A 21,149-nucleotide genomic window follows, 5' to 3' on the forward strand; every position below is an offset into this window, starting at 1 on the left:
GCCGGTCCTCAGGAATTTCCCCGGACGCCCGAGGAGGTCGCCGCCGCGCCGGCCCTCTGGCTACGCCTTCAGCTCGGTTTTGCTCTAGGAGTCCTCCAGGCCCGGACAGCCCTCACTCGATTCTCCACAATCCCACAGTCCCTTGCGCCAAGGGCACTTCCGGCGCCGGCGCCAGGCCCCTCTGCACCCTGGCCGCGCGTCTCGATGGTCCCTGGCCGCTGGCCGAGTGGTGTCATGGCGGCGGGCGTCGAGTTGGCAGGACGAGTCCTCAGGACTGGGGAGAGTCGCTGAAACTCAGGAAGGCCCCCCCGCGGCCCCCGCAGCTCGCACGGCGAGGAGCCGAGGGAATGAGACGAAGCCCCGCGAGGGTGTCTCCGTCGCTGGCGGCGGCCCTCCGCTGAAGCCCCCGGCCGGGTTACTCCTATTTTTCCAGGCAGAACCCGGCCGTTGCTAGGAGCTCGAATTCGGCCCTGGAACCCGGAGCTGTGCCCGGGCTCGCCTGCCGCGGCCGGAGGACCCGGGGCGTGACGTCCGACGACGCGGAGCGGGCCGGGCCGGAGCGGGCCGCGCCGCCCCCCACAGCCGCCGCGGCGATGTCGTCCTGGCTCGGGGGCCTGGGCTCGGGCCTGGGCCAGTCCTTGGGTCAGGTCGGGGGCAGCCTGGCCTCGCTCACGGGCCAGATCTCCAACTTCACCAAGGACATGCTGCTGGAGGGGACGGAGGAGGCGGAAGGTACCCGCGGGGCGGGCAGGGGCGGAGGGGGAGGGCGGCCGGGGGGTGGGGGGAGACCCGGGCCACGTCCGTTTGGTCCCCACTTCCAGCTGTCAGGAGACGTGGACGGGCCGTCCAGCGGTGACACGCCGCCCTTTTCTCTTGGCGCTCCTCCTTCCCCCGAGCCGGGTTTCCGTGAGGAAGGGCCTGGGTCCCGGGAAGAGGGCTGGCTTCCCGCCTTTGAATAGTGGAGACTCTGGATGTGTCCGAGTGCCGCGGAACGACCCCGACGCCGGACGCTTTTAGTTTTGTTTAGATCCGGGCGTGCTGATCTCTGACTTTGCCCTCCGTTTGGGGGCGGATCTGCTCTGATTGACTTCCTTTATTTTGACTCGTTTGTTTTTGAAGACAATCACTTGCATTTTTTCCTTATATTTTGTAACAGTTAAAGTAACTCGCAATTAAAACATTTGATGACTGTTGCCCTGTCTTGCGCATATTATTGGTCGGGGAAACATGGCTGTTTTTCTATTCAGATGATTTATGCTTTTGCTTATCGTGATCACGATGCTGGAAAGGATTTTTGTATGTGATTGCCCATTTCTCCTTATTTGAACAGAATAGGGAAGATATTCTTACCGTTTGGGTATCTCTACCAACCATTCATTTTTTTTTTAAGTCCGCATATCTTGTTTTACGATTGAATAATAACCTAGAATTACATGACCATCAGTGATTAATTACTATTTTAGTTCCTTGACATTTCAGCACGTAATGTATGGCTCAATAGAATTTTTCAAATTGTCTGAGTGCAGTGGCTCAGGCCTGTAATCCTAGTTACTCATAGGGAGGCCAAAAGTTGGGATGTAGGTTCAAGGCCACTCCAAGTGAAAAGTTACTGAGACCAGGTCGGAAGCGAAGCTGGGTTTGGGGACTTGGAGGCTGCCGTTCAGCTATGCAGGAAGCACTGGACTGATAACCTATAGGACTTTTTTAACTGTTGCAAAAAGAGATGGGGGGCGTACCCCCGAGGGTACCGAAGAGGTAGGGCACTAGCCCGCAAATCGGAGAACCCTGAGTTTAAAAATCCAGCACCACCAAAATAACAGTTTTGAAAAAAACTTTTTTTTTTTTTTTGTTGGTTGGGGGCTTGAACTCTGGGCCTGGGCCCTGTCCCTCAGCTCTGTCCCTCAGCTCTTCAGCTCAAGGCAAGCTCCCTACCACTTGAGCTACAATGCTACTTCCGGTTTTCTGAGTGTTTTATTGGAGATGAGAGTCTCCTGCCGTGCTGGCTTTGAACCATGATCCTCAGGATTACAGGCGTGAGCCACTGGTGCCTGGCTGAAAAAAAATTTTTTTAATAATTTTTTTTGAGATGAAGTGATTACATAAATTTCACAAATTTCACAAACAGTTTAACCTTCACAAGGCAAATTGTCATTGTCATGGTCTATAAAGTTTGTGAATTCTGTGAGCTTTTACAATACAACTATTTCTTCCACATTGGGAGATATGAACTTTTCTTTCCTTTTGCTTAGTGTAAGCTGTTCTCTTTCCCTCTCATTCTGCCCCTCCTATCACTGTCCTTGAGTTGTGTAGTTTGTTTTCATCACTGTCCACTGCAGCTGATGGGCTCCTCTGTTGTATGTTTTCCCTGGTTTTCCTCTGATTCTGTGCCCTCCTAGTTTCCCTCAGATATGTGTGTATGTGTATATCTATCTATCTATCTATCTATATATATATATATTCACACACATGGAGTCATTTAGAAATAATACGACAAAATTAAGTAGAGGTCCTTTGTTTCTTGAGTCCTGTTTACTTTGTCATATCTCCTTGCATTTTGAATTTAACATCCACATATCAGAGAGACCATGTGCCATTTGTCTCTCTGCTCCTGGATTACCTCGCTCAAGATGATTTGTTCTAGTTCCATCCATTTCCCTGTCCCTTTCTAATGGTTGCATAATAATCCATTGTATATAGGTACCACAGTTTTGGGATCCATTCATCTGTAGTGGGGAGTTTTGAAAATTTCAGTCAAGGTCTGTCTCCAGGGAAATATTGGACTGGTCTTTTAGAAAATGCCTTTCCTTTTCTTTCTCTCTCTCCCCTCTCTTTTTCTTTCTTTTTAAAATTAGTTTACATTAGTTATATGGGAGAGTATTCCCTTGTTGCATTTCACACATTTACAGTGTATTCTAATCAATCTCAACCCCTCTGTCACTCTTCCTGCCTCTCTTCTTCAAGACAATTTTATTTAAAAAAATTTTTTTTAACATACTGGGGATTGAACTAGGGCTTTACCACTTGAGGTACATCTCCCACCTTAACAATTTTATTTCCTTTTTCTTTTTTGCCAGTCCTGGGGCTTGAACTCGGGGTCTGGACACTGTCCCTGAGCTTTTTTGCTAAAGAGCTAGCACTTTGAGCCACAGCGCCACTTCTGGCTTTTTCTGTGTCTGTGATACTGATGAATGAAAGCACTCTACCACTAAGCCACATTCCCAGCCTTCCTTTTATTATTATTATTAGAATTTATTTATTTATTTATTGTCAGTTGTGAGGCTTGAACTGTGGGTCTGGGCACTGTCCTCAGCTCTTCGGCTCAAGGCAAGCACTCTACCACTTGAGCCACAGTGCCACTTCCAGTTTTCTAGTGGTTTATTGGAAATAAGAATCTTACGGACTTTCCTGCCTGGGCTGACTTTGAACTGGGATCCTCATATCTCAGCCTCCTGCATAGCTAGGATTACAGGCATGAGCCACTGGTGCCCGGCACACTTCTACTACTTTGAGCCACAGTGCCACATCCAGTTTTATTTCTTATAAGTTAATAAATTAGCATTCTGTTTACTTTTTCTTGGAGAAGGGTACTGGGGATTGAACTCAGCACTTCAAAACATGCTAAATAACCATCTCTGCCACATAGCTGTACCTCAACACCTATTTTAAAAAATTATGGTTTAATTGAGCTTGGCTAGTATTTAGTTGAACTTGAGAAAAGTAGTTTGATAGAAAATGCTTAGAGCCTGGCGCTGGTAGCTCATGCCTGTAATCCTAGCTACTCAGGAGACTGAGATCTGAGGATCGCGGTTCAAAGCCAGCCCAGGCAGGAGAGTCTGTGAGACTCTTATCTCCTATAAACCAGTAGAAAACCATAAGTGGCACTGTGGCTCAAGTAGTAGTAGAGCACTCTCCTTGAGCTGAAGAGTGCAGGGACAGCACCCAAGCCCAGAGTTCAAGCCCCAACGACCAACCAAAAAACAAAAAAAGAAAATGCTTAGGATAAACATTTCTTGAACTCTTATTTACAGAATAAAATCTAGATCTCTAAAGTTTTGAGAGATCAAGGACTAAACTTGGGTTCAGTCTCTTCTGGTTGCCACAACTATGTACATTCACATATACAAGTTTGTACTCACAGCTTCTGCTCTATTGAACTTTGTTATGTATTTACGTAATTCCAAACCTCTGCATGAAAAGACTGCTTCGACCTCATTTGCCTGGAACATATGACTGCTTACTTATCAACTTGGTGAGATCATTCTGACTTCAATACAAGTTGAGTTGATTGGCAGAACTTTATGACCCTTCTCTGTAGTACTTACCATATTGAGTTATGATTTATCATCCCTCTATACCCAGAGTGGGGACTGTGAATTTTTTTTTTTACTCTTACATGTGCTTTGATGCATACATGTTCAATAGAAATTATGGGAGTGAGTGATCTGAAATCTGCTAAGCTGCTTGCTGTTTTCATTTTGCTTTTGAGAAAAATCTATGGCACTTTATTAAAATTGCTTTGTCCTTGGTCCTTAACAGTGTTAGACCTTAAGGTTGATTCATTATGACCAGGAAAGAACATTCAATTTCAATTCTAAGATAATCATGGCTAAATTTAACTCTTTCAGACTAAATGTTAATTTTTTTAAATTTCTTTGTCGAGATTAAGTAATTATAAATTTCACAGTATTATGGTGTACTGATTCTTAGCTAAAGTCACCAACACATTTTTTTTTTTCCCCCGTTGTGGAGTTTGAACCCTGGGCTTGAGTGCTGTCCCTCAGCTCTTCAGTTCAAGGCTAGCACTCTACCACTTGAGCCACTAGCGCCACTTCCTGTTTTCTGGTGGGTTATTGGAGTTAAGAGTCTCACAGACTTTCCTGCCTGGGCTGGCTTTGAACCGCCATCCTCAGATCTCAGCCACCTGAGTAACTAGGATTACAGGTGTGAGCCACCAGCACCAGGCTAACCAACACATTTTAATCTTCACAATACAAATTGTAATTATCTTGATCTACAAAGCTATTCTTTTCCTTTTGTATCATTTAATGGCTTATTTTATTACTTTATTTTAACATTGGAAAGGTAGGCTACAGTTCATTTATGTAGCAAGCATTTAGAGTTCCTAATTGTGGCAGAAATGAAAAAGGAAATAATTTCAAAGTAGCGCTATTGGTACTTTGTGAAAACCATCCATCTTTACAATAGTAGGTCACTGTTCTACCAATACTATATTGAAGTAGTCAAGGTTGACAGCTTGGGCTTTTAAATTAGATAGATATGGGTTGAAATTCTAAGCACATTACAAGTTGTGGGAATTGGGGCAAATTATTAGATACCTAACCTCTAAAAATCAGTTTTCTTATCTATTAAAAAGGAACAATCTTACCAGTTGTAGTGTTTGAGAATTAAATAAACTCATGAGTATAAAATGAATTGTACTTAGCAGTTAACAAGTACTAAAATGGATATTATGTTTTTCCCCACAGAGAAATCAGAATTTGTTTTCAAGATATCTTCCCTTTACTTTAAAAGTCCAGAAATTGGGTGCTGGTGATAACGCTTAGTGCTAGAGCACCTACCTGGCATGTATGAGGCTCTGGGGTTCATTCCTAGCACCATAAACAAAGGTAGGATACTTTTTAGCTGGAGGAAGGAGAATAGCTAAAGAGAAAGAGGGGTGGTCTGCATAAACCTTGTAATCTAATCCTTGAAACAATTGATGATACTAGCAATTACTTTCCTGTGAAGACTAGATTATACTTTGTCTTCTTCAGAGTAGTAATTAGTCCTTGCTGAGTTTCAAACAAAATGTACCTTCAACCACAAAAGTAACCCTACCTGATTATTTTCAAGACAAGAAGAGTGTTTGTTACCATAGATAATGTCACTTAAAAAAATTAAAAGTTCTGGTACTGAGGCTTGAACTCAGGACCAGGGCACTTTCCCTTAGTTTTATTGTTCAAGGATAGTGCACTACCAGTTTAGGACAGCTACACTTCCAGCTTTTTGCTGGTTAATTGGAGATAAGAATCTCACAGACTTTTCTCTCCTGGCTAGTTTCAAATCACAGTTCTCAGATCTTAGCCTTCTGAGTAGCTAGGATTACAGGTATGCCCAGAAATAAGTATACCACTTGTATTCTTTTCTTATTTTAACTGTAGTTCAGAGGAGTTATTTTGATTAGTTGATTTTTTTTTTTTTTTGGAGGTCCGGTTGTGGTGCCTGAACTCTGGGCCTGAGCGCTGGTCCCTCAGCTCTTCAGCTTAAGGCTAGCACTCTACCACTTGAGCCACAGCGCCACTTCCGGCTTTTTTCTTTTTGCTTATGTGGTGCTGAGGAATTGAACCCAGGGTCTCAGGCATGCAAGGCAAGTGCTCTACCACTGAGCCACCTTCCCAGCCCTGATTAGTTGATTATTATTTCTCAGACAAGGCTTTATTATGTAGTCCTGGTCTCTGCCTATCAAGTGCAGAAATTGCAGACATCTAGCGTCACTCCTGGCCCAGAGAAGGCTTTTTTGTAAAGTGCTATGAGTAAAGGGATAAAAATACTAGTAACAAAAGAAATCAAGATACTCATGTAACTGTAACCTCTCTAAACAGTATTTTTACAACAAAAAACATATAAAAAAGAAGAAATTGAGATTGTAACTCTGTGAATGATTTCCTGACACGATCAATAGTGCCATTTTTGCACTGCTTAGCTCTAACTGCTTTTAAATGAAAATGTGCCAGCAGACTGAGCCTATTCCACTTTTAATGAATTGTCCCTGTTATTTTAAATAAGTGTTCTCAGTGTATTTTGGATATTTGTGCAGAGGTCATAATTAGTATTGGGATTGAAAGTTGAAAATAAGGATCCTGAGTAGCTAGGATTATAGATGTGCTACTAGTGCTCTGTCCCTACATTTTTGCTGTTGTTGGTCATGGGGCTTGAACTCTGGACCTGGGTGCTGTCCCTCAGCTCTTCAGCTCAAGGTGAGCACCCTACCACTTGAGCCACAGTGCCACTTCCAGCTTTTTATGCTTATGTGGTGCTGAGGAATTGAACCCAGGGCCTCATGCATGCAAGGCAAGCACTCTACCACGGAGCCACCTTCCCAACTCTGTCCCTACATTTTTAACAAGAAATTCCAAAGGGTAGATATCTATAAGAGATCAGCAAAGAGAATGATCTATGTGACAATGAAGAACATTAGTGGCCAGGAAAGTTGTGATGAAAGTGAAATGACTGGTGTGTTCTGAATTTGCTGTCATATTAGCCTACTATTCAGTTTAAACTCAGTGAAGTGTATTTTCCTTAAAATGCCAGTGTAAGGCTGAGGATAAAGCTATGAGACAGAAATGTAGCCTAGCATGTGCAAGGCCCTGGGTTCAATACACAAACATTTTTTTTCTCTCTCTTTCTCTTTCACCCTCTCTCTCTCTCTCTCTCTCTCTCTCTCTCTCTCTCTCTCTCTGTCTCTCTCTTTCTCTCCTATCTCTCCTTCTCTGACTCTCTCTCTCTCTCTCCATATAGTGATAGTACTTATTAAGTATTTAATTTATACTGTGTTTTGTTTTGTTTTTTTGTAACAGACTTACCTAATTCTGGGAGAAGGGAAATTGAAGCCATTCATGCAATCTTAAGATCAGAGGTAAGAAAAAGATTACCAAAATTTGATTTGTTTTTTTTTGAAACCGTGAGAGGTATTTATACTTTTTGTTCTTTTTTGTTTGTTTGTTTTGTACCATTCCTGGGGCTTCAATTCAGGGCCTGAGGGCTGTCCTTGAGCTTTTTGGCTCAAGGTTAGCACTCTACCACTTGAGCCACAGCTGTGTTTCCAGCTTTTTGGTAGTTAATTGGAGATAACAATTTCCCAGAGTTTCCTGCCTGGGCTGTTCTTGAACAGCAGTCCTGGGATCTTAGCCTCCTGAGTAAGATTTCAGGCATGAGCCATCAGCCCTGGCTCATAAGAAGATCTTATATTTAAAGACAATTGAAAAATATATTCATCTATAACATTATTGAAGTACTGGTCTAAAAAGAAAAGACCTGGCCCAACAAAGACAGTGTTTTGAAGATGCAGTTTACTTTTGGTCAATGTTCTGTCCACATTGTTATATGATAGCATTGTCAGTTCTTCATTTGATATGATGATATACTTTAGTTCTTTATGCCTGCAAATGTTAAGACACTTTCTTCTGCCTTCAAGACTTTGTAACTTTAAGTGCCTGAATAGGTTCACAAGCATACTGACTGAAGAGAGTTAAAGAGGAGAAGCAGTCAAGGGAACCTAGGAGTAAAGGAAGTCCACCTGTGCAAGAGGTTCAGGTGTTCTTATGAGTCATCAGAATATCATGTTCTGAAGAGACTTTCCAACACTTACCATCTCTTGCTGCTGCTGTTTCATGAAAGGAGATATGAAACATTTTATTTTAAGTTGTTATACATATTTTGGTGCTTGAAAAATGGATACAAAGAAGTTAAGAATGTCAAATTAATTTTATGTTTTGGTTGTGATTAGTTGATATCTAGTCATGACTAATTCTGGACTAATAGGACTAATTCTGCTTAGTAAGAATGAAGACATCTTGGGCAGGGTTCACAGGAAAGCCATAAAGGAAAGTCTTTCAGAATGGGAACTGTGGTAAAGAACTGTACTATTGGGCTGGGAAGGTGGTTCAGTGGTAGAGTGCTTGCCTTGCATGCAGGAGGCCCTGGGTTCAATTCCTCAGTACCACATAAGCAAAAAGAAAAAAGCCAGAAGTGGTGCTGTGGCTCAAGTGGTATAACACTAGCCTTGAGCTGAAGAGCTGAGGAACAGCACCCAGGCCCAGAGTTCAGGCCCCACAACCAGACCCCCCCCCCCAAAAAAAAAAAGAACTGCACTATTCTGCCTTGGAATAGGAGCAATGAGAGTACACTTAGTAATAGTACTGCAGGAAAAGGTAATCTCAGGGACTGTGGTCAGCATGTTTATTTTACTAAGTATAAAAGACAACACTGGAGTAATTTTGGAGAAAATAGCCACTGACCAGCATTGTTGAACTCTGTTCTCAAGAATTAAGGTGAGATTGTGGAATTTGAAAGTAGAGGTACCTCTATTATATTAGTCTCTGACTGTAGAAGATAGCAGTTTTGGTGGCATTTGGAGATCTTAACAGTAATTACTAGTATGAGTAGGTGTTCTAGTGATAGATGAACTCAATAGTTTCTTGGAAATGCTTGAGAAAGCACTGTTCCTGACCCACCCAGGAAAGTTAAACAGCAGCATTAACTCAGGTAAATTTGCCATTGGTGGAGGGAAAGGTAGGTAGGTTAGCCTGCTCAGTGAATAACTGCTCTGTTTTCAGACTCTTCTCTTCTGTTGCTTATGGCTCCTTTATAGTCCAGTGTTACTGGATTAGGACAAGTTGATCCTAATGTTGGGGAATACTTACTTTTGGTAAAACAGATACCTCTGCAAGCCAGCTTCCTCATTTGTTGCTTATACAAAGTAGCATGAGCTCAAATACTAGAGAGTAACAGGGCCTTTTTGTGTATGTGTGCACACAAAAAAATTAAACTTTGGGCCTCAGGCACACTAGGCAAGTAGCTTTACTACTTGAGCTGCACTACTAGCCCCTTTTGTTTTTGTTTTTGAGACAGGATCTTCTAGCTTTGTCCAGACTAGCCTCAAACTCAAGATTTCTCCTGCCTCTACCTCCTCATTCAGTAGTGGGGATTATAGGCATATATCAACAAGCTCGACTAAGGGCTTTTTTTCCTAGTTAATTTTAACCTTATGCGATTCTTGCTTCATAAACTATTCCTTAGCCTTATGTGAATGAATGAGTCTATCCCTGTTCAGTATCACTGCTACAAAAGAATAAGGTGATATGGTTGAACATTCTATTTAGAAGGTGTTGGTATAGGAGGAAGGCTATGTGTTCCGAAAGGAAATTAAATTTGCTTCCAGATATTAATAGGTAGAGTTGATTATAAATTAGTTGGAATTCTTTAGAAACTAACCTAAGTTAATTTATCATCTCTGTCCTTTAAACTCTTACAAAGTCTTTTTCTATGTTTATTTTTTAGATTTTATAGAAATGTGAGTAAAATGATAGTGAAAACTTTTTAAGGCATTTTTTGTTGGTACTAGGGTTTGAGCCTTGTACTTTAGCTTGTTTGCTCAGTGGCATTCTACTACTTGAGCCACACCTCCCAGCTTTTTGTGTGATGTTTTGGAGATGGAGTCTCATGAGCTTTTCTGCCTGGGCTGGCTTTGAACTGAAATCCTCCAGATCTCTAATCTTTGATTAGCTAAGATTACAGGCATGAGCCACTGGCACCAAGCTATTAGAGATTTTGTTGTTGTGTTTGGGTTGGGTAGTGGGGCCTGAACTCTAGGTCTGGGCGCTGTCCCTCAGCTCTTCAGCTCAAGGCTAATGCTCTACCACTTGAGCCACAGTGCCACTTCTGGCTTTTTATGCTTATATGGTGCTGAGGAATCAAACCAAGGGCTTCATGCATGCAAGACAAGCACTTTACCACTGAGCCACCTAACCAGCCCTGTAGAGATTTTAATAATAATTGTAGGAAATCTAGATTTTTATTTTTTCCATTTTAAAACTTTGTTTTGGGGGGTCCAGGCATGGGATCTAAACTCTGGGCCTGGGCGCTGTCCCTCAGCTCTTCAGCTCAAGGCTAGCGCTCTACCCCTTGAGCCACAGTGCCACTTCTGGCTTTTTTTCTTTTTGCTTATGTGGTGTTGAGAAATCGAACCCAGGGCCTCAGGCATGCAAGGCAAGCGCTCTACCACTGAGCCACCTTCCCAGCCCTCCATTTTAAAACATTTGTAAAGATGTGTGTGGTAGGATACACCTGAAATTCCACCTATATTCAAAAAGCCTAGGCAGGACGATGCATGGTCTGGTCTTGACCCACAGTCCTCCTGATCTCAGCCTCCCAAATAGCTAGGATTGCCGGCTTGAACCACTGATGCACAGCACTTCTGGTTCTTCTTCACTTGCATGTTTAAAAGTGATACTTTTGAGAACTTTGACAGCTTTATGGTTTTGTTGAACAGAAAATGGCTTCATCTTTGCTCCATTATTTCTAACATTTTTCTTGCATTCATAAATGCTTACTATAATTATCATTCTCCTGATTTTTTAAAAAATTTCTATGTCATCTTTCCTTCTGTTAAACTTCATATACATACCTACCTTCAGCATTTGTTCATGTGTGAACCATATCAAGCAAATGTTGGTGTACAAATACCATACATAGCACATATTCACTTAACAGAATGGGATTGCTTGAACCAAGTTGAAAATAGAAACATTTTCTTGTTGAATGACTAGGTGATTTGAAAACTATATTTAGTTTTTGTTCTTAGAAATACATTGTTAATTACCAGTTCTTAACTTTGAGAAAAATTAAGATTCTGCCATCTGAAGACTGGTCTTGAGATTTGCCTCTGTAGATGGTTTGACCATAACAATTAGATTGTATAGTGTTACTTTCTATTTATGTCACTTACTACTTTTTCAAAAAATGAAAACTTTTGATTTTCAGTTGTATTCAAACTTTATACAATTCTAACTGTATTAAGTATTGTGTAGAATATTTAACTATGTGCATTTGGGGAGACATCAATTCCATCTTTTTTTTTTTTTTTTGTGCCAGTACTGGAGCTTGAACTCTGCTTGGGCACCATTCTAGAGCTTATTTTGCTCAAGGCTAGAGCTTTACTCCTTTAGTTACAGCTCCACTTCGGCTTTTTTGGAGGTAGTTAATTGGAGGTAAGAATCTAACAATTTCCTGCCTGGCCTGAATTGCTATCCTTTTTAAAAGATGATGCAATATGTTGGGCAGAGCAGCAGAAAACTGGTTGTTTCACTATTGCAATATTCTTCTCAGTGATTCCTTGGATCTTCTGTTTTCTTTCTTTTATTTTTGGCAATACTAGTATTTGAACTATGGTCCTTGTACTTGTTAGGTATGCACTCTAACCACTGAGCCATGCCTTCAGTCCTATTTCCTGCTGGTAATTTTCTTTGAAATAGGTTCACTTCCTGCCATATGAGTTAGTTCTAAGCTTTTCTGCCAAGGCTTGCCTTGAACTATGAAATCTAAGCTAGGATTACACAGATGAACCAATGGTGCCTAGCTGTATTTTCTTACTGTTTTTTTGTTTGTTTGTTTTTTGTTTCTAGAGCTGAGGACCGAACTCAGGGCCTTGCGCTCGCCAGGCAGGTGCTCTTCCACTGAGCCTCTGTTTTTGGTTTTTGGTTTCTTTTGTTTAACATAGTTGGAAATACTTGTTGAATAATGATGAAATAATTATCAAATTATAAAACAGGAAGATGTTTCAAGAGACAGTAAAATAAATAATCCCATGATTATTAGATTTATAAATGTAATATATCCTATGGTAATTGCCAAGAGAGAATGAGTTTTATGCTATTCAAAAAGATAGGCAAACTTTGCTGTTGGAAGACCTCTAGGAAAAGATGTCATCCTAGCTACTCAGAAGGTTGTGATTGGAAGAACATGATTCAAGACCAGCCCAGGCAGAAAAATCTACAAGACTCAGTCTCCAATTAGTCAGAAAAATGCCAAGGTAGAGATGTGATTCAAATAGTAGAGCAGCAGCTGTGGGCCCAAAAGCTGAGTGAGAGAAGCTGAGAATTCACAGCACTGAGTTCAAGCCCCAGAATTAACAAAGAAAAGATAAAAGTGGTAAATTTCCATTTTTGCAACTAATTAGGACTGATTATTAAAAAACAAAACAAAAAAAAAACACAACAAAAACTGAAGATGGCTTCTTAAACAGAATTGGTTATTTTAGGTTGTGATTGTGTCATGGATTCCTAAGATCAGTGTAACCAGACTTTAGAAAGGGGTTGCAACCAGAAATGTGGGCACCAGGAGTCTTTCTCCCCACTCTTCTTCCCCTACTCCCTCTTCTCATCTCCTTCTCCCTCTACCTTCTCTTTCTACTTCCCCCTCTCTCTCCCTTCTTCTTCTCCCTTGCTTTTCTTCCTTCCTTCTTCTATCTTCCTGGATTGAACCAAGGGCCTGGTGCAAGCTAGGTTCACATTCTACCATGCCCCTAGCCCTTTTCTTTGTATTTTGTTTTTTCAGGGTAGGGTCTTGCTAACTTTTCCCACACTGATCCTGACTTCTGTCTTCCTGCCTGTACTTCCCAAGTAGCTAGGATTATAGGAATATACCAATATCCCCAGCAGGAGTGTCTTTCTCATATTCTTCTCTGCTCTTCTTTATGTTAATTTATTTTTGCCTCCTTTCAAATCAGTGTCCTCTGTTCTATATTTCATACATTAGAAAATAGGGTCTGGTGTAGTGGTGTACCTGTAATCCAGCAGTCAGAAGGCTGAGGCAGAGGATGACTAGTTGGTGGCCAGCCTGGGATACAAAGCAAGTTCAAGGCCCCGTCTCAATAAAACAAAAGGAAGAAAAGGAAGAAAAAAAAGAAAGAAAATATGGCCCCTGACAAGTCTCAGTATGTTATGAGTTTTATCACCTGAAAAGAATGTGTTATTTGTATATTTTCTCAGTTTTTTTTTTTTTTTTGGTCCGGTCGTGGGCCTGAACTCTGGGCCTGGGCGCTGTCCCTCAGCTCTTCAGCTCAAGGCTAGCGCTCTACCACTTGAGCCACAGCGCCACTTCCGGCTTTTTTCTTTTTGCTTATGTGGTGCTGAGGAATCGAACCCAGGGCCTCAGGCATGCAAGGCAAGTGCTCTACCACTGAGCCACCTTCCCAGCCCTATTTTCTCAGTTTTATATAGCCAGGGATGAGAGCAGACATCCATGCAGATATTGAGCGCATTTAAAGTTTTTGTGTTTTACCAAGCCTTTTTAGACTTTTAGAAACTGTGTTTTGGTTTTTTTTTTGTTTTGTTTTTTGTTTTTTTACCAAGCAACAAAATATTAGGGTAATGGGAGGGTGAAGTTAAATCAGCCCTCAAGGCCCTCGCAACCAGGCTTTGAAGGAAAACCTTAAGTTGGGTGTTGCGTTTCAACAGTCCATTTCACCTAACAAAAATGAAGACAGTAGACAGCATGCTTGGTTATTCTACAGAACACTAAGCATAGTTGTCAATGAAAACTTCAACATAGTAGTACTTTTTTCTCATTAATAGACACTTGCATCATTGATAGAAATATGTATGAGACTCACAATAGTTGATTTCCAAGATCTTGCACTTCAGTGAGCTGCAGGGTGAGTGGCTGCCTCATGCATTTACACTGAAACCCAAGCTTGCAAGAACTCTGTAGCTGCTCTCATGTTCTGCTCTCACTGTCTGAAGATCCTATTCCTTCCTTTCTTTCTTCCTTCCTTCCTTCCTTCCTTCCTTCCTTCCTCCCTCCCTCCCTCCCTCCCTCCCTCCCTTCCTCCCTTCCTTCCTCCCTCCCTCCCTTCCTCCCTTCCTTCCTTCTTCCCTTCTTCCCACCCTCCTCTCTCCTTCCCTTTAGAAACTGTTTTTTTGTTTTTTGTTTTTTTTTGCTGGTTGTGGGGCCTGAACTCTGGGCCTGGGCACTGTCCCTCAGCTCTTCAGCTCAAGGCTAGTGCTCTACCACTTGAGCCACAGTGCCACTTCTGGCTTTTTCTGCTTATGTGGTGCTGAGGAATTCAACCCAAGGCCTCATGCATGCAAAGCAAGCACTCTACCACTGAGCCACCTTCCCAGCCCCAGAAACTGGTTTTTTTATATGTGTGTTGGAGGATCCTGGGATTTGAACTTAGGGACTGGGCACTTTCTCTGAGCTTTATGGCTCAAAGGTAATGCTTTACCACTTTCAGTTGTTTTTTTTTTTTTGTTTGTTTGTTTGTGGGGTTTTTTTTGTGTGGTTAATTGGAGATAAGAATCTCATGGGCTTTCCTGCCCAGGCTGGCTTTGAAGTGAGATCCTTAGATCTTAGCCTACTCAGTAGTTTAGGATTACAGGTGTGAGCCACTATGCCTAGCAAGAATCTGATTTTGACTTCAGTATACTGAAGTTAGGTGCAGGTTTTTGAGTTTTGTTTTTTTTTAATTATCAGCTCACAGGAATTCATTCACAGTTTGCTAGTAGAATGGATGATAATTAGTTGTATGACGGTTCTTATTACTCTTTCTTCAAGTCTTTGACAGATTTCTAGAGATAGAGTACTAAAGGAAAGTTTTTAATGTGCTTTATTATTTGCTTTTCTCTGGGGATTTTATATAATCCCACTGGATCTTAATTTTCATCTCTGTGAATGTCAGAAGCTCCTAGGATCTAAGACAAAAGTGACATTTCCAAAGTGAAATCCCCTTGCCTTCCCTGCAACAGGGCCTTTCTCCACCAGCAGCCTCCTTTCTCATTCATTGCTGTTAAAGGCCAGAATTCTGTCTGAGATCTTATACTTTACATCACTTTTTTTTTTCTGGTCATGAGGCTTGAACTCTGGGCCTGGGTGCTATCCCTAAGATTTTCAGCTTAAAGCAAGCACTCTACCACTTGGGCCACAGCGCCACTTCCGATTTTCTGATGGTTTATTGGAGATAAGAGTCTCATGGACATTCCTGCCTGGGCTGGCTTTGAACCTCGATCCTCATATTTCAGCTCTTGAGTAGCTAGGATTACAGGCGTGATTCCCTGGTGCCCGGCTACATCACTTTCTTATGTGAAGCAGTACATTCATGATGCTGTGCATATCACATTACTAATGTGTTTGGCTTGTAGTCTTCTTGTTGACAATATGTTTTTCTTCTAGAATGAAAGACTTAAAAAACTTTGTACTGATCTAGAAGAAAAGCATGAAGCATCAGAGCTTCAAATAAAGCAACAATCTACAAGTTACCGAAATCAGCTACAACAGAAAGAGGTAAAGTTACTTCATTCTTATTTCACTATGAGCTTTAGATCCATACTAATATTGAAAGAGTATTGAATTTGATAAAACTCGGGAAGATTTTCTGTTAATTTTATATTATATAAACCAATGTTTGTGGAGATAATTAAAAGTTTTTGTATGTTTTCAAAATTTAGATCAGCTAGTTTCTAGTTCTTTCAGTGTCATGAAAAATAAAAATATCATCTACATGAAAGGTTTTTGCAATCTGATGGGTATTGATAATTTCAGGTGATAAAATGAATTACTAGAATAAAATTAATACAAAGAAAATTACAAGTTCAAATTAAGCTTAGAGTCCCTTGTTTTCATTGTGACTGACTCAGCTCAGGTGTAATTACTGCTGAGTTGCTTGAAGTCTATTAGGCCTTATTCTTTCAGTTCCTGTACTTACTACCACTAATGATGAGTGCACATGGCATCAGTCCATGGGTCACACTCTCAGTAGCATTGATTCATAGAGATCGTGGTAAATAGCAACCTAGAGTTACTAGTCACACTTTGAGCAGCCTTGCATGGTGGCACATACCTATGATCCCATCTACTTGTGAGACAGAGGAAGGGGGATCATGAGTTCATGTACACACACACACACACACACACACACACACACACACACACACACACACACACACACACACACACACACACACACACACACACACACACACACACACACACACACACACACACACACACACACACACACACACACACACACACACACACACACACACACACACACACACACACACACACACACACACACACACACATTTATGAACAAATAGGTACTTATATCCTCCAGAAGATTTTTTTTTTTTTGGTTGGTTGTGGGGCCTGAACTCTGGGCCTGGGCACTGTCCCTCAACTCTTTAGCTCAAGTCTAGCGCTCTACCACTTGAGCCACAATGCTACTTCCAGTTTTGTCTGCTTATGTGGTGCTGAGGGCCTCATGCCTGCAAGGAAAGCACTCTACCACTGAACCACCTTCCCAGCCCCCTCCAGAAGATTTTGATAGAATATGCTGTAAAGAAGGCTATGATGTTTTTCATTTTCCAAAGCTTCATTACTTACCCCATTGTTGTAAACAAGCTATTTAAATTTTGGCTATTTTTTTTTTTTTGCCAGTGCTAGGGCTTGAACTCAGGCAGGGCCTGGGCACTGTCCCTAAGCTGCTTTTGCTAAAGGCTAGCACTCTACTACTTGAGCTACAGTGCCATTTCTGGCTTTTTCTGTTAATGTGGTACTGAGGAATCGAACCTAGGGCTTCATGCATGCTAGGCAAGCATCTAACCACTAAGCCACATTCCCTGCCCCGGTTTGGAACTTTAGTTGTTATTAGAGCTTGAATTTGTATAGCTCTATAACTTAATATAAGTATCTACTCTATAATGACACCTTTTTTTTTTTTTTTTGCCACTACTGGAGTTTTATCTGAGGTCCTAATTACTGCTTGAGCCACAGCTTCATGATGGCTTTTTCACAAAAAATTGAAGAGTCTCACAGACTTTCCTGCCCAGGCTGATTGAACTTCCATCCTCAGATCTCTGATGACATATTTGTATTATAACTACACCTAAAATATGGATTTCAGTACTTTTTACTAGTGTGAAAGCTAATATGTAACTATACAGATGTTATTTTCTGAACCTATTTGCTGTCCTCATTGTGATGTTCACATTCCCCAGAGATGAAATTTGTTTGTGAGAAAGTGAAAAAAATTTTTTTTAATTTCTTTCTTTTTTTGGGGGGGTCTGGTTGTGGGGCCTGAACTCTGGGCCTGGGCGCTGTCCTTCAGCCCTTCAGCTCAAGGCTAGCGCTCTACTACTTGAGCCACAGCGCCACTTCCAGCTTTTTTCTTTTTGCTTATGTGGTGCTGAGGAATTGAACCCAGGGCCTCATGAATGCAAGGCAAGCGCTCTACCACTGAGCCACCTTCCCAGCCCTGAATGTGAAAAATTTTTTATTGTGACATATACCATAAATATATTTGATGTTGGTTTATGTAATTCCATAACTTTGTACATGAAGAAATATTACTAGTTACTTTAATAACATCACATTTTCTTTACTTGAGAATAGTATTTCTTGTACTAGAGTACTTTATACAAAGCTTAATTTTTCTCTAGATTACCTATGTGCTTTGGATAATCTTCCATTCAGATTGGATGTAGTATTATGGTAGGTTCTGTATTTGTAACATCTTTTTTTTGGGGGGTGGGGGGTCCAGTCATGGGGCCTGAACTCAGGGCCTGGGCACTGTCCCTCAGCTCTTCAGCTCAAGGCTAGCACTCTACCCCTTGAGCCACAGCACCACTTCCGGCTTTTTTCTTTTTGCTTATGTGGTGCTGAGGAATTGAACCCAGGGTCTCAGGCATGCAAGGCAAGCGCTCTACCACTGAGCCCCTTCCCAGCCCCTGTATTTGTAACATCTTGTGGGCTATGATGTATAGTATTGCTAGCCCTCATTCAAAACAAAGTTACCTGTGATTTCCTTGTGCATTTTAAGCCTAAATCTAATCGTAGCCACTTACACAAACACTCCTAACAGGAGAATTCTCAGGAAACTTTTATTTATTTATTTATTTATTTGAGTCTGGTTGTGGGGCCTGAACTCTGGGCCTGGGTGCTGTCCCTCAGCTCTTCAGCTCAAGGCTAGCGCTCTACCACTTGAGCCACAGCGCCACTTCTGGCTTTTTTCTTTTTGCTTATGTGGTGCTGAGGAATCGAACCCAGGGCCTCAGGCATGCAAGGCAAATGCTCTACCACTAAGCCACCTTCCCAGCCCCTCAGGAAACTTTTGAACTTATAAACTGACATACTTTTCATTTTCTCATTATTTAAGGTTTGAAAGTCAACAAACAGCCCTAAGAACTTGCCCATACCTCTTACATAGAAGATAGTAAACCTATGTTTAGCATAGAAATTAATTGCTTTTAAACTTCAAGTAAGGATGAGTGCTTGAGCTCACACATATACTTATAGCTACTCAGGAAACTGAGATTTCAGGATTGTGGTTAAAGCCAGTCCAGGAGGAAAGTCTGTGAGCCACTTATCTCCAATTGATCCCAAAACTGTGGCTCAAAGTGGTAGGCTCTGGGACAATGCCCAGCTTCTGAGTCAAGCCCCAGGACCACACTATCACAACCACCACCACCAACAAAAGAAAACTTCAAGTGAAATTCTAATCTGTATACTATTCAAAACATTATATCTGCTTTAACTATAGTAATTGTGTTCATTTTTAATAAAAATCTTGCGATTAGAGTATTATAGAGGAGTCACTTCATAGAGTACCATTATTGGATAACCTTATACAAATCATTCTGCTTTTCAGTGTTATGAATTTGGTAAAAGGGTCAATAAAGTACTTTATAATTTGAATTATAAATATGTAGGTAGAAATCAGCCACCTTAAAGCAAGACAGATTGCACTACAGGATCAGTTGCAGAAACTGCAGACGGCTGCTCAGTCAGTGCATTCAGGAGCTGGCAGTGTAACAGCAACCACCACGTCATCTTCATTTGGCTATGGGATCAGTCATCATACTTCTGCATTCCATGATGATGACATGGACTTCAATGACATAATTTCATCACAACAAGAAATAAACAGATTGTCAAATGAAGTTTCAAGACTTGAATCTGAAGTTGGCCATTGGAAGCATATTGCTAAGGTAGTAAATTTGAATGCCATTTTGGGAAGTATTAAGTGAGTATTAAGTGAACCTAGGATTCAAAAGATAAAAACTGAAGTTAGATTTTTTTTGCCTTGGAGTCTTTGAGGTGTCTGTTGGGAACACTAGGACTTGCAAGCTGACACTGCTGCCTGGGATATTTTAATCTCGTGTTTGTGGGTGGGAGGGTTGAACTTGTGTGTGTTTGTGTGTGGTGGTGGTGGGGTTTGAACTCAGGGCCTGGGCACTGTTCCTTAGCTTTTTTACTCAAGGCTGATGCTCTAACATTTGAGCCACAGCTCTACTTCCAACTTTTTGGTGATTAATTGAAGAGAGACTCATGGTTCCAAGCTGGCTTCAAAATGCAATTTTCTGATCTCAGCCTCTTGAGTAGCTAGAATTAGAGGCATGAGTAAGCTTTAGTGACATTAAAATGAAAATCTGACCATTGGTATTTGTTAAACTATTTTATGTTATTTAAATTATTGAGGCTCGGAAGGTGGATCTGTGGTAGAGTCTTGCCTCACATGCATGAGGCCCCGGGTTTGATTCCTCAGCACCACATAAACAGAAAAAGCCGGAAGTGGCACTGTGGCTCAAGTGGTAGAAAGTTCAGGCCCCCCATGACTTAAAAAAAAATGAAGAAGAAATTAAATTTTTGTTATTAAATTATTTGGGACTGGAGGCTTTCCTCCAGGGGACCTTAATTTTGTCTTCCATGTTAGATTATACATTATAGATTTTACATTTTACTAGGAGATGGTCAGCAGATCTGATATGTACATCTTTATTTGAATTTTAACTTCATCAATGCAGGAAAAACAAAATATATCAGAGATTCTTTTCCTTCCTTCCTTCCTTCCTTCCTTCCTTCCTTCCTTCCTTCCTTCCTTCCTTCCTTCCTTCCTCCTTCCCTCCTTCCCTCCCTCCCTCCCTTCTTTCTTTTCTTTCTTTCTTTTCTTTCCCTTCCTTCCTTCCTTCCTTCCTTCCTTCCTTCCTTCCTTCCTTCCTTCCTTCCTTTCTTTCTTTCTTTCTTTCTTTCTTTCTTTCTTTCTTTCTTTCTTTCTTCTTTCTTTCTTTCTTCTTTCTTTCTTTCTTTCTTTCTATTGTGGAACTTGAACTTGGGGCTTGGGCTCTATCTCTGAGTTCTTTTGCTCAAGGCTCATGCTCTACCAACTTTGAGCCACACCTCCACTTCCTATTTTTGAGTGGCTAATTAGAGATAAGAGTCTCACAGGGACTTTCTTGCCCAGGCTGGCTTTGAACCTCACTCTTCAGATCTCAGCCTCCTGAGTAGGATTATAGGCATGAAGGACCAGTGCCTGGCTTGAGATTATTTTCCATCTTTTTTTTTTTTGATAATTCATATAAAAGTATGTGTTTTTATTTTAGTAATAAAAATGGATACATAATCTCATAATCTTTGAAAACTATGAGGAAGTTATTAAGGTTTGAAATGGTTTTACAGTACTATATTGAGCAGTTTCTATATGTATCATGACATCCATCTTTTTTGTGAATATAATATAGTTATGAAAAAGAAATTTTTTATTAGCTTATATTACTTATACAAGGAGGGATTTCATTGTTACGTATATTTTC

At 41.2% G+C, this 21,149-nt stretch overlaps 1 protein-coding gene across 5 annotated transcripts in view; it reads left to right on the forward strand.

The window, feature by feature from the left end:
- The first annotated feature begins 217 nt into the window (after window positions 1–217).
- LOC138810504 (thyroid receptor-interacting protein 11-like) overlaps window positions 218–21,149 on the forward strand; it is an 82,026-nt gene continuing 61,094 nt past the window's right edge. For 4 of the 5 annotated variants that reach the window (XR_011367145.1, XR_011367146.1, XM_069997702.1 and 1 more), the window contains exons 1-4: window positions 218–732; window positions 7,578–7,636; window positions 15,730–15,840; window positions 19,269–19,547. Coding sequence is in view for 3 of the 5 variants with exons in the window: in XM_069997702.1 (XP_069853803.1) it covers window positions 594–732; window positions 7,578–7,636; window positions 15,730–15,840; window positions 19,269–19,547 (588 nt within the window). In the remaining 2 variants the exon portion in view is untranslated. Of the gene's footprint in view, window positions 733–5,563; window positions 5,628–7,577; window positions 7,637–15,729; window positions 15,841–19,268; window positions 19,548–21,149 lie in introns of those variants that run through there. The other variant, XM_069997704.1, reaches the window with a different exon arrangement.

Source organism: Dipodomys merriami, unplaced genomic scaffold (assembly GCF_024711535.1).
Source record: "Dipodomys merriami isolate MVZ:Mamm:240054 unplaced genomic scaffold, mDipMer1.0.p SCAF_50, whole genome shotgun sequence".
Classification (NCBI taxonomy): domain Eukaryota; kingdom Metazoa; phylum Chordata; class Mammalia; order Rodentia; family Heteromyidae; genus Dipodomys; species Dipodomys merriami.